The 18,717-nt window shown below is 34.7% G+C and overlaps 2 protein-coding genes across 50 annotated transcripts in view; both read right to left on the reverse strand.

Moving 5' to 3' along the window:
• LOC114330552 (uncharacterized protein DDB_G0274171-like) overlaps window positions 1-18,717 on the reverse strand; it is a 522,367-nt gene that overhangs the window by 144,293 nt on the left and 359,357 nt on the right. For 31 of the 49 annotated variants that reach the window (XM_050643510.1, XM_050643502.1, XM_050643498.1 and 28 more), the window contains 4 exons: window positions 8,313-8,414; window positions 6,739-6,843; window positions 5,899-6,000; window positions 4,326-4,430 (listed from right to left, as the gene is read on the reverse strand). In XM_050643510.1, the coding sequence (XP_050499467.1) occupies window positions 4,326-4,430; window positions 5,899-6,000; window positions 6,739-6,843; window positions 8,313-8,414 (414 nt within the window). Of the gene's footprint in view, window positions 1-1,091; window positions 1,196-2,830; window positions 2,937-4,325; window positions 4,431-5,898; window positions 6,001-6,738; window positions 6,844-8,312; window positions 8,415-18,717 lie in introns of those variants that run through there. The other 18 variants (XM_050643476.1, XM_050643484.1, XM_050643467.1 and 15 more) reach the window with 12 other exon arrangements.
• The window catches only part of LOC126880092 (uncharacterized protein DDB_G0274171-like), a 75,526-nt gene continuing 72,171 nt past the window's right edge, over window positions 15,363-18,717 (reverse strand). The window contains exon 5 of the mRNA XM_050643772.1: window positions 15,363-15,500. Within this exon, the coding sequence (XP_050499729.1) occupies window positions 15,494-15,500 (7 nt within the window). The 3' untranslated portion in view covers window positions 15,363-15,493. The remainder of the gene's footprint in view (window positions 15,501-18,717) is intronic.

An 18,717-nucleotide genomic window follows, 5' to 3' on the forward strand; every position in this document is an offset into this window, starting at 1 on the left:
AGAAAATTTGAAAGAAGTGACAACGCTGGGTGATATTTTCGACATGTTTAGGTAAAATAAATTTTGTCTATGGGAGCCAATTCGGACTCTACCTTTTTTAGTTCAGGTAAAATTCTTACCATTGGGAGCGAACTCGACCCCGTCCGAATTCGTAACTAAATAAAGGTAGGTATAATCTTTTAGACTTGAAATAAACATATGGAAAATCGCTTTGCTTTTAAATTATCAGATGGATTTAAATAATTTATTATTGCTAAACATTTAAATATTGAATTTACAATTACTTGATAAAAACCAAGCTTGTGTAGAGCTATACTTGATGGAAATAATATTTATAACACGTGTTAATGAAACTCTATAATATTGTTTCAATTATTTTATTAAGATATTTCAATTTTTGCCATTTTTTATAGGTACATACTATAATACAAATATAATGTTTTTAAGCAAACCAAGAAACATTCAGTTTAGATTTAAGGTATTAGATTTAATCAATGGTTTCGAATTCACCTGAAGAAAGTTTAGAGTTAGCAGGTCAGGTAATAGAAAAGTTACGAATTGGCCGGTGTAATTCTGATTTGAAAATTTTTGTCATTAAAAGTTACGAGTTGGCGCGTGTCCAATCTTGTCTATTCAATGTGATCTATTAGACCTGAGTTCATTCCCATTCTTTTCTCAATCTCTGTTATTTATTTTACCTCTTCTTGTTACTCTACAGCTTCTCCTCAGGTATTCCATCTCTGTTGCTCTTATTTTGTTTTTGGTTATCTTATTTATTGCCCAATTTTCACACCCACATTCTTCGTTTTATTTTTATGTTGATGTTCTTATCCCACAGTATCGGGTTCAATTTTCGTATGAAGTCTCTTGTTTGTCCTAGTCTATATTTTATATCTTCTTCCGTTGTTCCTTTGTTTGATATTATGAAATCTACAAACTTGTACTTGTCTGATTTTTGATTTGTTTATCTTTGTCTCTTTTGAGCTGTTTTATTTCTGTATTCTCCGTTGTTAGGTATTAGGTATTGTTAGGTATGTTAGGTATAAGGGATTAGAAAATGGTTGAAGGATTAGAAAATAAAACCAAAGTAGTTGAGTTTTGTCATAATTCATTAGTTTATTATTGGTAATTTTTCATTTTCTGTAAGTCATTGTTTCTGATCGTTACAGTATTTTGTTGATTTATTATGAGCTAGCTGAAACAAAGAAATAGTTATTATTACAGTATTATTAAAAAATGATAAATTATAAATTTAAATTAGATATTTAGTTCACAAGGATAATCTGTTAGAGGGTTATCTGTCAAAAAATTGAGGAAGAAAACAAAGAAGTATGGAAGACTATAACATCTATCAAAACTAATATTTAGCAGACAAAAACATTAGTCTCTATGGACTAGTAGAAAATTAAAAAATATTACCAGCGCTAAAGATAATAGGCAATATCCTCTCAATGGCAACCAGCATGCCGATCAAGAGCGAAAACCTAGAGCAACAGATACTCCATTAATAACGGAGAGATGTCTAATGATTAACTGTATGATACTGAATCTAAGAAATGCTGGACAAAAAGGTTGAGTGAACGAGACCTGCAAGGCGTAGAGCCTATGACCAAAACAGCTAGGAAGTGCTCACAGGGAAGAAGACTTTCTCCTTTGCTGTAAGCACTACTAGTACTGGTCCTGTTACTTTACGTACAAGGGGTGTACTACGGGCCTATACGAATAATACAGTAATTTTGGTGGTTGGAGGAATGTCAGGAAATATTCTATTTAGCACACTGCAGTAAACATTGAGTATGCTTACTAGGTGGTGCGATAGGGAAAAACACTCTGCCAATGATAGTAAAAGAGACGGATTCAAGAAGAGAATATTCCAAGCCTTTTATACACGAACCTTTGAAAAAAAGATCCAAAGATCTCATCATCAATCAGTACGCGTCCACTGCTGGACATAGGTCTCCCTCAGCTCTTTCCATCTGTCTCTGTTTTGTATGGTGTGCATCCAATTACCAATAATATGCTTCAGATCGTCGGCCCATCTGGTTGGTGGGCGTCCTCTGTTCCGTAGTGCTTCTTCTCGTGTCCTCCACTCGACAATACGTTTAGAAGTGACCTCCACTCGTGTGCAAATTATCGTAGATCTCTTAACAGGATACTTTTAAGTCGAGAGACACGAATAAAAGCGGACTGACAAAAATCGAATTGTAGATTTTGTCAATGTGAAGACACGAAGGTGGAGCATCATCATCATAATCATCATCATTCAACCCTTTCTGTCGACTGCTGGACATAGGTCTCCACCATTTTTCGCCACTCTTCACGGTTCTGTGCTTCTTGTTGCCATTTCTTGGATATTTGTTTAATGTCGTCCACCACGCGTGTTGGTGGAGCACTGTCTATATAATTGCCCAGGTTTAGATAGGATAGGGCTTACGACATGTGACAGAAATGTCACAAAAGCAATAAGAGACATACAACCGACTTTGTTAACAAGGTTGGTCTGTGGACTGTGGACTGTGATGTGAGCAATATCAACTCAAGTAATACGGGTTTGCCACAGAAATGTCACAAAAGCAATAAAAAAAAATAAAATCGACTTTGTTAAAAAGGTTAAGTTAGGTTGAAAAGACAACTTCAATCTAGAGATGAGCCATAACAGACCTGTAAGGTCGAATAGGAAGCTGGTTAAGCTCTCACTCATATTGAACCATATCTAACTTAACCCTTTAAAGACTCAAATAAATAATATATATATATATATATATATATATATATATATATATATATATATATATATATATATATATATATATATATATATAGTAATTACCAGCCCGGTTGGCAGGAAGGACAACAATCTCCAGACTCAAGTCTTAAAGCTGTGCCTGGTGGGCAGTTTGGTACACCGCATTGGATACCGGCACATCGTGGGTTACCTAAAATAATATAGTATTTAGTGAACAAGTTATTGCTATTTTACAGTATTTATATAATATATTTATAATAGAGTATAATTATACAGTGATAAGTGCCCTACTAACCGCCAAAATAACGCAAAAATGGAGAATATATTAAGTTGTGAAATAGCATGAGATACAGGGTATAACATTTTTCGACTGGTGATGATGGATAAAACCGAAGGACGTAGAGGAGTTGAAAGAAAACAAGCCTCGTGGTTGAAGAATATCAGGAAATGGACCGGGATATGGACAATAGAACAGCTGTTCAGATTAACTCAAGAGAGAGAAAGACATGCTATGTTAATCGCCCACGTGAAGGACGTGATAAGGTACGTTAATAGAAGAAGAAAAAAAGTCATATTCATAATGTACGCTAAGGTTATATCGAAGTTATAAAAATAAAAGTCAAAATCCATAAAAAAGAGTTAGTTTTTAACTCGAGTTTGAACTTGATATTTCATTTTTTAATATTGCGGATTTTAAAAAGGTATCAGCTTGCAATGGGTGAATATGAGTTTAAAAAGGTAGAACACTTTAAATATATTGGAGTCTCAGTTAATGGAACTAATGATCATCATCATCATCAGCATCATCATCATCATCATCATCATCATCATCCAGCCCTTTGCGTCCACTGCTGGACATAGGCCTCCCTCATTTTTGTCCATTGTGCTCTAATGATAGAAGCATCATAATAAGTGAAAGGTGAGACACAGAGACTCAGGTGGATATGACATATAGAAAGGAGAAATCCAGAAGCCGTCATCAAGAAAATTTCCAAATGAAAACCTGTATCAAGCAGATCACAAGGAAGACCCAAAACTAGATGGGAGAACCAGATAGTACAGGACCTTAAGAAGATGGGAGTCAGAGAATCGGTCTTCTTCTTAAAGTTCCATCTCCTAGCGGAGGTTGGATATCATAATGGCTATGGTCACTTTGTTGGCTGCTGCTCTGAACAGTTGTAATGAACTACAGTTAAACCATTCTCTAAGGTTCCTTAGCCAGGAGATGCGTCTTCTTCCTATGCTTCTTTTTCCTTGGATCCTTCCTTGCATAATAACTCTCAGCAGCTCATATTTCTCTCCTCTGGTAATGTGACCCAAGAGAATGGGTAACCATAAGCAAAAACAGGAACGAACGAAGAAAAATTGTAGAAGATGCCAAGTTACACAACCAATTGTAAAACCAAAATGTTAATACGGATTGATTCACCGCTAGGAGTGTGGATGTCATGATGATGATCAGCTTGCAAAAGTTTTTAAGGTATTTTTAATATTAAGACCCACCTTGCAACGCAAGTACGTTCATTTTTAAAGTTTTATAACGTTTCATTCACATAAAATCCAAGAACAAAAAACCTACCGAATGGTTCGCATGAGGGACAACAAGCACCTTCTTTGAGCTTCAATATAGATCCAGGACGGCAGAGTGGTACATCGCATTGTATACCTTTACATTTTGGGTTACCTTAAACAAAAATATGTATTTAATAATTAATTGGAAACAAACATGACCAGATCATAAAAACAAAAAAAAAACATGTTGGGGGACAATAAAGACAAAAACAAATAAACGAAAAGAAGAAAGCTTAACAAAAGTGGCTGAATACAGGAGAACGAACGATTTAGAACGAAAACTAGAAAAATGGAGCTCTGAAGAAAAGTGTTTCAAACTGGGTAAGACAAAAATGAAGTATCTAAATTGTTCATTTGAGGATGGAGTGACTGCAAATAAATTGATAATTTTGGATTGTAAAATGAATCTTTAAAGTCCCTTTAAAATCCATAAAATTCTGTTGATAATGTTAAAAGTTTAAATACCTGATAGAGATGCAAGCAGCAAAATAAAGGTTGATTGGGTGAAGTGGAAGGAAGCGAATTATGTGTTGTGTGGCAGAAAACTTCCTGCTAATCTCTTATTTCTGGAAGGAGTGGGAGAAAAAGATCAAAGAAGACCAAGTGGGGCCGCTTACACAGGATACGGTAAAGGGAATTAATATGGGTATGATCCAAGATAGAAATTGGAACCAAAATTCATTTATGTAAAAAGCGATGGAATACGCTGTGACCATAAAAATTCAAAGATCAATTATACAAAGTTGTATACTCTCACAAATATTATTCAACCTGTACTCAGAGAAGATATATTTCATAACAAACAATTTCAACAAGTTGAAAAGTTTAAAGATTTACGTTACTGGCTACATGACACTTAGGTTCAGAAGAAGCAGTCAAATGTAAAATAGAACTGACCAGAAATGCTTTTCTAAAAATGAAACAGTTTGTTACCATTCGACCATTTGATCTAATTTTACGATATGACATGATAAAATGATATACTTATACAAAGTGTCCTACTATATACCATGGAACAATGGTATATAATGGAAGCTGGATGCTGATAAGTAGCTCGTTACGATGCCTGGAAAACTTTTAAATATGGATATTCCGCCGTATTCTAAAAATTCCAAGGATTAATCATGTTTGAAATAATACAATTTTAAGACGTACTTGTAGAGCTGTATGAATAGTAGAAATTATTATTCAACTAATAATAGAAGGAAAAATATATGGTAAGCGTGGTCCTGGCAAACGACAAATTACCGGACTGCGTAACATCAATGATTGAAGAGGACTGGTCCTCTTTAATCAGAAACGCACAATATAGGGATGAATTTGCAATAATCATCGCCAATTTGCAGTAGGGGGACAGACAAAGAAGAAAAAGTAGAGTACCAAACATTTAACAGCATACTGAAAAACATACAAATGGGAATTACATAAAAGCGAACTTGGTAGAAGGACTAAACAAAAAAGAATTGGAATAAAGGTAATGTGGACCTAATCAACACCAATAACGTATGCAGTAAGAAATGTAACTTAGCATATTGTTAACACGGAATAAAAGGAACATTATTAATGAAGAAAATTCTTACCGAATCCTTGGCAAGTGGCGCAACAATCACCTGGTTTCACTACTGGAAGAGCACCAAGTCCACAGTTTGGAGGATTGCACTGTACACCATCACATGGACCTCCTAAAATAAAAAAAAATAGTTAAAATGAGTATACATATTGCTGGGTTACATCCTACAACTTTGGACCATGCGACTTGATTAATGATATACAAAGCAGCAATTAGACCAATAATCACATATGGTGCTGAAGTAATGTGTCTGACCCAGAAAGAGGAAGGAAGATTGAGGATCCTGGAGAGAAAAATTATTCGGTGGATAGCAGGCCTACTAAACTTAGGTAATAATAAATTTAGAAAAATCATGAACCACGAAGTAAGAGGACTTCTGAAAGGAGAAGACATCGTCAGATTTATCAAGGTACAGAGACTCACGTAGATGGGACATATAGGAAGGAGAAATCCAGAAGCCGTCATCAAAAAAATTTCCAAATGGAGACCTATATCAGGCAGATCAAGGGGAAGACCCAAATCTAGATGGGAGAACTAGATAGACGAGGACCTTAAGAGGATGGGAGTCAGTGAATGGGTAACCATAAGCAAAAACAGGAACGAACGGAGAAAAATTGTAGAAGATGCCAAGTTACACAACCAATTGTAAAAACAAAATGTTAATGCGGATTGATTCACCGCGACACACGAATCGGAAGAGCTGGTCATCACGATGATGATCAGCTTGCAAAATTTTTTAAGATATTTTTAATATTAAGACCCACCTTGCCACGCAATATCAAGGCTGTACGTTCATTTTTAAAGTTTTATAACGTTTCATTCACATAAAATCCAAGAACAAAAAACCTACCGAATGGTTCGCATGAGGGACAACAAGCACCTTCTTTGAGCTTCAATATAGATCCAGGAAGGCAGAGTGGTACATCGCATTGTATACCTTCACATTTTGGGTTACCTTAAACAAAAATATATATTTAATAATTAATTGGAAACAAACATGACCAGATCATAAAAACAAAAACAAAAACATATTGGAGGACAGTAAAGATAAAACCAAATAAACGAAAAGAAGAAACCTTAACAAAAGTGGCTGAATAGTGGAGAACGAACGATTTAGAACAAAAACCAAAAAAAAACGGAGCTCTGAAGAAAAGTGTTTCAAACTGGGTAAGACAAAAATGAAGTATCTAAATTGTTCATTTGAGGATGGAGTGACTGCAAATAAATTGATAATTTTGGATTGTAAAATGAATCTTTAAAGTCCTTTTAAAATCCATAAAATTCTGTTGATAATGTTAAAAGTTTAAATACCTGATAGAGATGCATGCAGCAAAATAAAGGTTGATTGGGTGAAGTGGACGGAAGCGAATTATGTATTGTATGGCAGAAAACTGCCTGCTAATCTCTTATTTCTGGAAGGAGTGGGAGAAGAAGATCAAAGAAGACCTAGTGGGGCCGCTTACACAGGATACGGTAAAGGGAATTAATATGGGTATGATCCAAGATAGAAATTGGAACCAAAATTCATTTATGTAAAAAGCGATGGAATACGCTGTGACCATAAAAATTCAAAGATCAATTATACAAAGTTGTATACTCTCACCAATATTATTCAACCTGTACTCAGAGAAGATGTTTCATAACAAACAATTTCAACAAGTTGAAAAGTTTAAAGATTTACGTTGCTGGATACATGACACTTAGGTTCAGAACAAGCAGTCAAATGTAAAATAGAATTGACCAGAAAAGCTTTTCTAAAAATGAAACAGTTTATTACCATTCGACCATTGGATCTAAATCTATGATATGACATGATAAAATGATATACTTATACAAAGTGTCCTACTATATACCATGGAAAAATGGTATATAATGGAAACTGGATGGCTGATAAGTAGCTCGTTACGATGTCTGGAAAACTTTTAAATATGGATATTCCGCCGTATTCTAAAAATTTCAAGGATTAATCATGTTTGAAATAATACAATGTTAAGACGTACTAATAGAGGTGTATAAATAGTAGAAATTATTATTCAACTAATAACAGAAGGAAAAATATATGGTAATCGTGGTCCTGGCAAACGACAAATTACCGGACTGCGTAACATCAATGATTGAAGGGGACTGGACCTCTTAATCAGAAACGCACAATATAGGGATGAATTTGCAATAATCATCACCAATTTGCAGTAGGGGGACAGACAAAGAAGCAAAAGTAGAGTACCAAACATTTAACAGCATACTGAAAAACATACAAATGGGAATTACATAAAGGCGAGCTTGGTAGAAGGACTAAACAAAAAAGGATTGAAATAAAGGTAATGTGGACCTAACAAACACCAATAACGTATATAGTAAGAAATGTAACTTAGCATATTGTTAACACGGAATAAAAGGAACATTATTAATGAAGAAAATTCTTACCGAATCCTTGGCAGGTGGCGCAACAATCACCTGGTTTCACTACTGGAAGAGCACCAAGTCCACAGTTTGGAGGACTGCACTGTACACCATCACATGGACCTCCTAAAATAGAAGAAATAGTTAAAATGAGTATACATATTGCTGGGTTACTTCCTACAACTTTGGACCATGCGACTTGATTAATGATATACAAAGCAGCAATTAGACCAGTAATCACATACGGTGCTGAAGTAATGTGTCCGACCCAGAAAGAGGAAGAAAGATTGAGGATCCTAGAGAGGAAAATTATTCGGTGGATATTAGCCTACTAAACTTAGGTAATAATGAATTTAGAAAACTCATGAACCACGAAGTAAGAGGACTTCTGAAAGGAGAAGACATCATCAGATTTATCAAGGCACAGAGACTCAGGTGGATGGGACATATGGAAAGGAGAAATCCAGAAGCCGTCATCAAGAAAATTTCCAAATGGAGACCTGTATCAGGCAGATCAAGAGGAAGACCCAAAACTAGATGAGAGAACCAGATAGACAAGGACCTTAAGAAAATGGGAGTCAGAGAATGGGTAACCATAAGCAAAAACAGGAACGAATGGAGAAAAATTGTTGAAGATGCCAAGTTACACAACCAATTGTAAAAACAAAATGTTAATGCGGATTGATTCACAGCGGCAAACGAATCGGAAGAGCTGATCATCATGATAATGATCAGCTTGCAAAATTTTTTAAGATATTTTCAATATTAAGACCCACCTTGCCACGCAATGTCAAAGCTGTAGGTTCATTTTTAAAGTTTTATAACGTTTCATTCACATAAAATCCAAGAACAAAAAACCTACCGGATGGTTCGCATGAGGGACAACAAGCATTATCTTTGAGCTTCAATATAGATCCAGGAGGGCAGAGTGGTACATCGCATTGAATACCTTCACATTTTGGGTGACCTTAAACAAAAATATGTATTTAATAATTAATTGGAAACAAACATGACCAGATCATAAAAACAAAAAAAAAACATATTGGAGGACAGTAAAGACAAAACCAATAACCGAAAAGAAGAAAGCTTAACAAAAGTGGCTGAATAGAGGAGAACGAACGATTTAGAACAAAAACTAGAAAAATGGAGCTCTGAACAAAAGCGTTTCAAACTGGGTAGGACAAAAATGAAGTATAAATTGTTCATTTGAGGATGGAGTTACTGCAAATAAATTGATAATTTTGGATTGTAAAATGAATCTTTAAAGTCCTTTTAAAACCCATAAAATTGTGTTGATAATGTTACAAGTTTAAATACCTGATAGAGATGCATGTAGAAAAATAAAAGTTGATTGGATGAAGTGGAAGGAAGTGAATTATGTGTTGTGTGGCACAGAACTTCCTGATAATCTCTTATTTCTGACAGGAGTGGAAGAAGAAGATCAACGAAGACCTAGTGGGGCCGCTCACACAGGATACTGTAAAGGGAATTAATATGGGTACGATCCAAGATAGAAATTGGAACCAAAATTCATTTATGAAAATACTGATGGAATACGCTGAGGCCATAAAAATCCAAAGATCAATTATACAACGTTGTATACTCTCACCATTATTATTCAACCTCTACTCAGAGAAGATAGTTCATAACAAACAATTTCAGCAAGTTTAAAAATCTACGTTGCTGGATACATGACACTAAGGCCGTCCGTACATGGAGCGACGCTAGAAGTAATCGAGTCGATTCCAATCGCGTAGATCTCTCCCCGTCACTCAAGTTCCTTCGTTGTGGCATTGAGCTCCGTACACGGAGCGTTTATAATAGAAATCTCCTCGTCTTGTACGACTCTCGTTCCGTGCGATCTGAAGCGCACGAGAAAGTTCGAGTGAGACGCACGTTTAGAGTCATTATTTTATTTAATTGCTTCGTTTTTGTTGATTTTTGCCCTAAATTAAATTTTAGTCTTTTTAAAGACCGGTGAATGTTATGTTCGTTGATTGTAGTAGTAAGCTTTGTGGAAATATATTGTTTGTAATGTAAAGTTCTGAAAACATTGAACTTCTGTTTCTAGGTGTTTATTATAAAATTCGTTGAGGAAGCAGGAAAATACTTTTACCTGTATAATGCAACTGTATAACAATGTAATAATACCGTACTTTTCACAGATCGAAATAGTCGTTTTGGTTACTATATAAAAAATGCGTTAATTTATAAAAACAGAATCGACTAGTGTGCGGAGGGCAATCGCTTGTGTCGCAGGGTGCGTACAAGACGAGCAAGACGCGGGAACTTCGAGACGTATCTTCGATCGACCCATGTGCGGACGGGCTAAGGCAGTCCGCACATGAAGCGACGCTCGAACTACTCAACTCGATTCCAGTAGCATAGGTATCTCCCCGCCAGTCAAGTTCCTTCGTTGTGGCATTGAGCTCCGTATACGGAGCGTTTAGGATTGTAAATCTCCTCGTCTTGTACGACTCTCGTCCCTACGATCCGCAGCGCAGGAGAAAGTTCGAGTGAGACGCACGTTTCCAGTTATATAGGTACTTTATTTTATTTGTTTCCTTCGTTTTTGTTGTTTTTTGTGCTTAATTAAATTTTAGGTTTATTTAAAGATCGGTGCATGTTATGTTCGTTGATTGTAGTACTACCTACTAGCTTTGTGGAAATATATTGTTTCCCAAATCAAATTCCCTTCTACCTATTGGTGTCGGGATTACAATAATAACTTAGATATTGTGTACAAATTTACGCCACTGTCTTCTATTTTGTGCCAATACTTTTGCTTCTTTCCAGGATTTGCCTCTCTTTTGTAGAACTTTTCCAATAGCTTGGTCCCATGTTTCTCTTGGTCTTCCTCTCTTCCTCTTGATATTTACTTTCGCTTCCCAAATCATTTTTACCGGTCTTCTATCGTCTAGTCTTTGTAAATGTCCCCACCAGCTGATTTGTCTTTTTTCTATGAATTCTAAGATTGATTCCACCTCCAGATCCTCCCTTATCTGCTCATTTCTTACCCTGTCAAGTCTTGTAACTCCTCTCGCTCTTCTTAGGTACTTCATTTCCGTCGCTTGTACTCTGCTCTTCTGCCTCTCTGTTAATGTCCACAATTCACAACCGAAGGTGAGTATGGGTCTATATATTGCCTTAAAAACTTTCATTTTTGTACTTTGCGCTATTTCCTTTTTTCCTATAAAAGTTGTGTTCATTGCATAATATGAATTTATTGCTTTCTCTATACGTTTATCGATTTCTAAACCTTGTTGACCTGAATCTTCAATTTTTACACCCAGGTATTCGAAGCATTCAACTTGTTGTATATGTATACCATTGATCTGTATACTCACGTTTTCTTTAGTTTCTGCTACTACCATCACTTTTGTTTTTGTTAGGTTTAGTTTCATGCCACTTTCTTCTAATATTTCACTCCACGTTTGTAAGTTTTCTTGTAGGTCCTTTTCTTTTGTTGCCATTATAACGATGTCATCTGCAAAAGCACACTCTGATATTTCGATGGGTTGTAAGTTTTTGCATCCTACAAATAGGTGTTTTGTTCTCTGACTACATTTTTTAATTATTTCGTCCATAAACAACGTAAACAATGTTGGACTTAGTCCTCCTCCCTGTCTTAGACCATCTTTTGTTATAAAATTTTCTGACTTCAGGTTTCTAGTTATAACACAATTCGTCGTATTTTTATATAGACATTCAATATTTTTCCTTAGTTTGGTTGCTATTCCTCTTTGTTCTAGGAGCGACCATACTTTTTGCCGAGGAACAAGATCAAACGCTTTTTGTAAGTCGATAAACGCAAAATATGCTTTTCCTCTTCTGAGTTTCGTTTTCTCAATGATCTGTTTAATAGTGAAGATGTGATCTTGCACACTTCTTCCTTTTCTAAAGCCACTTTGAGTTTCTGCTAATGTTGTATCGATTATCTTTGTCAGCTTTTCTTGTAATATTTTTTCGTACAGTTTCATCGCCGAGCATAAGAACATTATGCCTCTATAGTTTTTGCATTCTTTTTTATTTCCAGATTTAAATATGGGTAGTATCAACGAGATCTTCCATTCTTCTGGTATTCTTTCAGCTTTCCATATCTTGTTTATTAATTGTAATAATATGTGTTGTCCTTGTACTCCCATATATTTGAGCATCTCAGTTGTTATTTTATCATGCCCTGGTGACTTTCCATTTTTCATTTTTGCGAATCCTTGTGTAAATTCTTCCCATGTTATTGCAGTGTCTTGCGTTTCTTCTATGGTTTCTCCGGTATTTGTCACGTTAATGGTATAATGTGGTGTTTCATTTTCAGTTGATAATAGTTCTTGAAAATACCTTTTCCATCTTTCCATTATTTCTTCTTCCTGTGTCAAAATGTTTCCTGTTTCGTCTCTAATTGTCAATTGAACTGTATTTTTTCCCCTTCTTAATGTTTTCATGGTCTTATAAAACAGCTTTTGGTTACTTTTACTATCTGATTCTAGTTTATCCCCGAATTGTTTCCAACTTTCTTCTTTTGCATCTTTTATCATATTTTTTACTATTTTTCGTTGTTCTTTATATTTTTCATACGTTTCAGTTGTTTTGTTTGATAGGTATATTTTCCATCGTCTTTTCTTTTCCTTTGTTTCTGATTTAATTTGTTCATTCCACCACGATGTCTGTTTCCTGTTGCTAGTTGTTCTACTTACGCCGCATGCCTCCTTGGATGCCTCAATAATAATTTCTTTTATACTATTCCATAACTGATCCACATCTGCATCTCTCATTATTAATAGCCTTTTTTCAATTTCTCGATTTATTATTTCTTCATATTTAGTTCTCACATTTTCTTCTGTCAACTTGTAAGATCTTATTGATTCAAATTCTACTTTTCTTTCTTTATTTATTTTCTGCTCCTCGTTCTTCATAATTTGGTGTTTAATTTTTGTTACCACCAGATAGTGATCACTATTGATTTCTGCACCTCTTCGTACTTTGGTGTCGGTAATGTTTGCCCTATAGTCTTTTTCCACTATTATATAATCGATTATTGATTTTTCTCCTCTGCTTATAACTTCCCGTGTGTATTTGTGGATATTTTTATGTTCGAAGAGTGTGTTTGTTATTATTAGATTATGTAGTTGACATTATTCAAGCAATCTCTTGCCGTTATTGTTCCTCGTATCTTCCCCATGTGTACCTATTACTGTGTTATATTTGTGATCTTGTTTACCAACTCTGCTGTTGAAGTCTCCAGCAATTAATATTCTTCCTTTGCATTCTTCTGTAATTCTCGTCAGTTCATCCCAAAATTTATCTTTTATTGCTGAATTCTCGTCTTCGCTTGGTCCGTATACGGCTAATATTATCCAGTTTTCTCCGTTTATGCCTGTTAGTTCTACTTTTAATATTCTTTCGTTAATTGCCTCCCACGTGTTTACACTATTTATTAGCTTTTCATGTATTATGCATCCTATTCCGGCTGCAGTTCTTTGTTTATTGTCCACTCCGCTATATATCATCAAATGATCTTTATTAAGTTTAATTTCGCCTTTGCCTTTTTTCTTTGTTTCCGATACTGTTAGTATATCTAGTTGTGCTTGTTCAAATTCCTCTATTAAATCCTGTTCTTTTCCGTAAATACTTCGAATATTCCATGTTCCAATTTTCCATGTGCTCGCTCTTCCCTTTATCATATTTCGTTTTCCTTTTCTTATGCTGGTCGTCTCCATGTTTCCATCCTGTATATGTTCCACTAGTTTTTTGAATTATCATGAAGAGTATTCGTACTTTCAATCGTATTTTTCTTTTTATTCCATATAAATTTTTCGCCATTTATAATTAATTTCTGGTACCCAATTACTACCTTTTTGTTCTGGTTTCTTTTATCTTTTGCTATTTCTTGTAGGCTTTTCTGGATTTTGTTCTCTTGTTCTGTTAAATCATGGCCTATAAATATTTTTTGGCCTTTGACGTGTCTTAGTTTGTGTTTATTTTTCATTACATCTGCTTTTTCTCGATTGTTCAGTTTTAGTACGCACATTGTTTCGTTTATTTTTGTCAATTTTTTCGCTTTAATAACAACTTGTAGCTTGTTTTCGACAAATTTTTCTATTTCTTCTTGCGCTTCTTCTTCATTGTCCCGTATTTTAAATCCACTTATAATTATGTTATTTTTCTTCTTGTATTTTTCGATGTTTTTCTTCCAATTTTTCCAAATTTTCAACTTTCATCTTCAGTTCGTTAATTTCTTTCTTTAATTCTATATTTTCTTCTCTGAAAATTTTCAGTGTTTTTTTATATTCTTGAAAATCATTTTTAATTTCTTTCAGATCTTTGCGCATTTCCGACGTCAAATTTGTTATTAAATTTTTGATTTCGTCCCAGTCGCTCATCCTTATGTGGTTTGTATCACTCTGTATAAATATATCTGTGTGTGTATAACAATGTATTGTTGTTGTAAATAATCGAACGCTGACAGAGCGCAAAGCTACCCAACCCAATTCAACCTTGCGAAGGTCAAGAAGCTTATCCCTGTCAGCTTTTTCTGTTGTTTGTTTATCTTTCTTTATAACACTGTTTCACACAAATACGTATAAAGAATTATCTATTTATTTTATGCTAATTACAATCTAATGTTACCTGTAATTGTCTCAGTGAATGTAGTGTGGATGACTAAACTCGTACCGGCCCAATGTATGAACTTTGATACGGAGCGATCACACACACATGTACACACTATCACGGTTCAACCTAGACTGATAATCGGTTAATATATCGGTGTTAATATATCGGTTTCGCCATATAGTGCTATTAAGGCATCTTGTCAATCTATTTGCTTTTTGTACTTGATTTCTCACTTCTTTGTCCAGGTCTCCGTAACTTAACAATGTAATTCCAAGGTATTTTACTTCCATTACTTGTTCAATACTTCAATCAATTTCTATTTTACATCTGATTGGTTCCTTAATGATTACTATTGTTTTGATTTTCTGAGATGAAATTTTCATATTGATATTTTAGAGTGAAAACATAAAATGAATATGGGATTATAAAATGGTTAAAGGATTAGGAAATAAGTAGTCGAGATTTGCCACAATTCATTAGTTTATTGGTAATTTTTCATTTGCCCTTTTTGATAGTTTATGATAGTTACAATATTTCCTTGATTTATTATTGGTTAGTAGCTAATACCAGTAGTAGTCAGTGGTTAGTTATTATTAGTAGCTGAAACAATGAAATAGTTATTACTACACTATTATTTAAAAAATTATAGATCGTAAATTTAAATTAAATATTTAGTTCACAAGTATAGCTGTGAGAGTCTTTGTCAAACAATTGGAAAAGAAAACAAAGGAGTAAGGAATACTACAACATATACCAAAAGTAATGCTTAGCAGACAAGAACAGTAGACTCTACCAGCACTTAAGATAAATAAGCAAGAGCAAGAAATAACACTGGAGGCAGTCAGGACAGTCTCGAGAAAAATTAAAAATTTCAAAATCTGCAGGACTTGTAAAGATAGATCTTTGTACTTATTATAAATTTGTATCAATAATAGTGGAAGAACTAAAAAATTATTTATTGATTTTAAAAGAGGAGTCTCCACCTCAAATATGGAACATAGCTTTAACGTATATGCTTAAGTTATAGGAAATGATTAAAATAAAAGTTTGGTCAAATTAGAGGGGTATACATATTACATCCTGTGTCAAACAAGTAATTGGACTTCGTAAGTTTTAGTAGGTATATATTAAGAAGAAGCCATTGAAAAATTATCATCTCAATGGCAACCAGCATGCCAATCAAGATCTAAAACCTACATCAACAAATACATTAATAATGGAGAGATATCTAATGATGATAATTAAATTTGTGACACTGAATCTAAGAAACGCTGGACAAAAAGTTTGAGTATACCTGACCTGCACCTGCAAGGAGAAGAGAATATGACCAAAACAGCTAGGAAGTGTCCACAGGGAAGAAGACTTTCTCTTTTCCTGTGGTCAGACCTGTACTAACACATGGATGCGAAACGTGGACCATGACCAAATCAAACGAAGAAAAGCTCAGACGTTTTGAACGAAAAATACTTAGAACAATTTTCGGACCTCACCACGACATTAACACAAACCAGTATGGGATCAGAACCAACATCGAATTAAAAGCACTCTACACTGACACCGATATTATCCAATAAATTAAATCACAGCGACTAAGATGGGCAGTGGGTAGGCCACGTGCACAGACTTCATGACGAGAGACTTGTAAAACTGGTATGGGAGGAGATTCCTACAGGCAAAAGATCACTCGGTCGTCCCAGAATGCGATGGAGAGATAACATCCAATCAGATGTCCGAAAAATGAACATTCCATTGGATCCTAGGTTGATGGAAGACCGAACAAAATGGAAGAAAATTGTACAGTCAGCCAGGACCCACCCAGGGTTGTAGCGCTACCTGATGATGATATGGTCACTACTGGTACTGGTCCAGTTGCTTTACGAGGTGTAATGCAGGCCTATGCGAAGAATATATAGAAATGATGATGGTAAGAGGAATATCTGGAAATATTCTCTTCAGCACACTGCAACGACAATTGAATATTGTTACTAGGTGATGTGATAGGTAAAAACACTCTGTCAATGCTAGTAAAAGAGAAGGTTTCAAGAAAAGAATATTCCAAGGCTTTTATACACGAACCTTCGAAGAAAAGATTCAAAGCTCTACTAGATTTCTTAACAGGATACTTTTAACTAAAGATACACACGAACATAATCGGAATGACAGAAAGTGCAAATTGCAGATTTGGTCAAGATGAAGACGAGAAGGCCGAGCACTTTCTATGTAACTGCCCAGGGTTCGATAAGATGGGGCTTACGACATGTGAGCATTATCAACTCAAGACATAGGAATTTGCCGCATAATTGTTACAAAAGCAATAACAGACTTAAAAACAGACTGTTAAAAAGGCTGGACTGGAAGTATAACTTTAGTCGAGAGATGAGCCATAATAGACCTGTAGGGTCGAGTGGAAAGCTGGTTAAGCGCTTACCCATATTAAACCTTATCTGACTTAACCATTTAAAAACTCATATACAGTTGAGTCCGCGAATCTTTACCAGTGCGTCAGCATTTAAAGCATACGAAATAAGTCGATGATAAGTCGGAAATTGAAATTTACTAAACGCAACAGCAAGTCACTTACTGTCACTTGCTGTTGCGTTTAGTAAATTTCAATTTCCGACTTATCGTAGACGTATTTCGTATGCTTTAAATGATGACGAGAGGGTAAAGATTCGCGAACTCAACTGTAAATAATGGTTCCATGACATCTCGTAACGCGACAGTTCGTAACCGGACAAATGGTAACGGATAATAATTCATAACAGCGACAGTTCGTAACTATACAAATTCGTAACGTCCAAATCGAATTATTCTGTTTATTTTTGTTAACGTGCAAATTAACTGTTGTTACAGTTATGTATAAATGAAATTATGTTTATCAATTTAACGAATCCGTATCAGGATAAACATTCTAAGGCATTTAATAATTCGTATTTAAGATTATATTAAAAGTATTTAAACTCATAATTAAAGTACTAAAAGTCATCCCTTTTATCAACTAGAACCGTTGATTGAATACTCCAACGTTATAACCAATCACAAGGTTTATTATAATAACAGATAATTATAATAGTCTAAGATCCGAATAGGAGGTCATCTGCTTAACAGATGGAACATTTTTTTTATTAAATTTCATACAAAGACAATTATTTCTAGCATGGGTTGCCTATGAAAATCGTGCCATAGCTATCCTTAAGGGGGGGGGGGCGAATGGGTTGAAATCAATATTCCAAACACATTTGTTTATAAAGTATGGTAGAAATATTTTATTTTTAAATTAAATACGCATGCTCAATAGTAATTGCACAAGAGCTCTAAAATTATTGAATTTTCCCGAGTGACACTTTGATAGTTTTAATTTCACGAGCCGAAGGCGAGTGGAATTATGTCAAAGTGTCACGAGGGCAAAGGATTATTTCATGAAAAAAACTGTTCAAAACCAAAATTTTATTGTAATTTATTTATGTAAGTACAAATTAATACAATTAAACACACAGTTGTTATAAATATTTGCTGGTTGAAATTCATCACCTTTATTATTTTTAAAATATTAAGTGTCATTTATGTCACTGAATGTATTTTTTCGTAGCAACGAAGGGCATCTAACTTAATATACTTGATGACGGGAAATTATCAAAAATTATCAGTTTAATTTAGATTTCTGTAGCTTTCTATTGGTCAGAATCTCCTGTGAATGAAATAATCAGTACAATTCATAGATTACTCAAGAAAAATACTGAAAAATAAGCCAACGGTAGCAAATTTTTAAATGACACCTCAAAATATAATGAATTTTGCGGTGGACACCAGAACTTAT

Source organism: Diabrotica virgifera, chromosome 1 (genome assembly GCF_917563875.1).
Source record: "Diabrotica virgifera virgifera chromosome 1, PGI_DIABVI_V3a".
NCBI lineage: Eukaryota > Metazoa > Arthropoda > Insecta > Coleoptera > Chrysomelidae > Diabrotica > Diabrotica virgifera.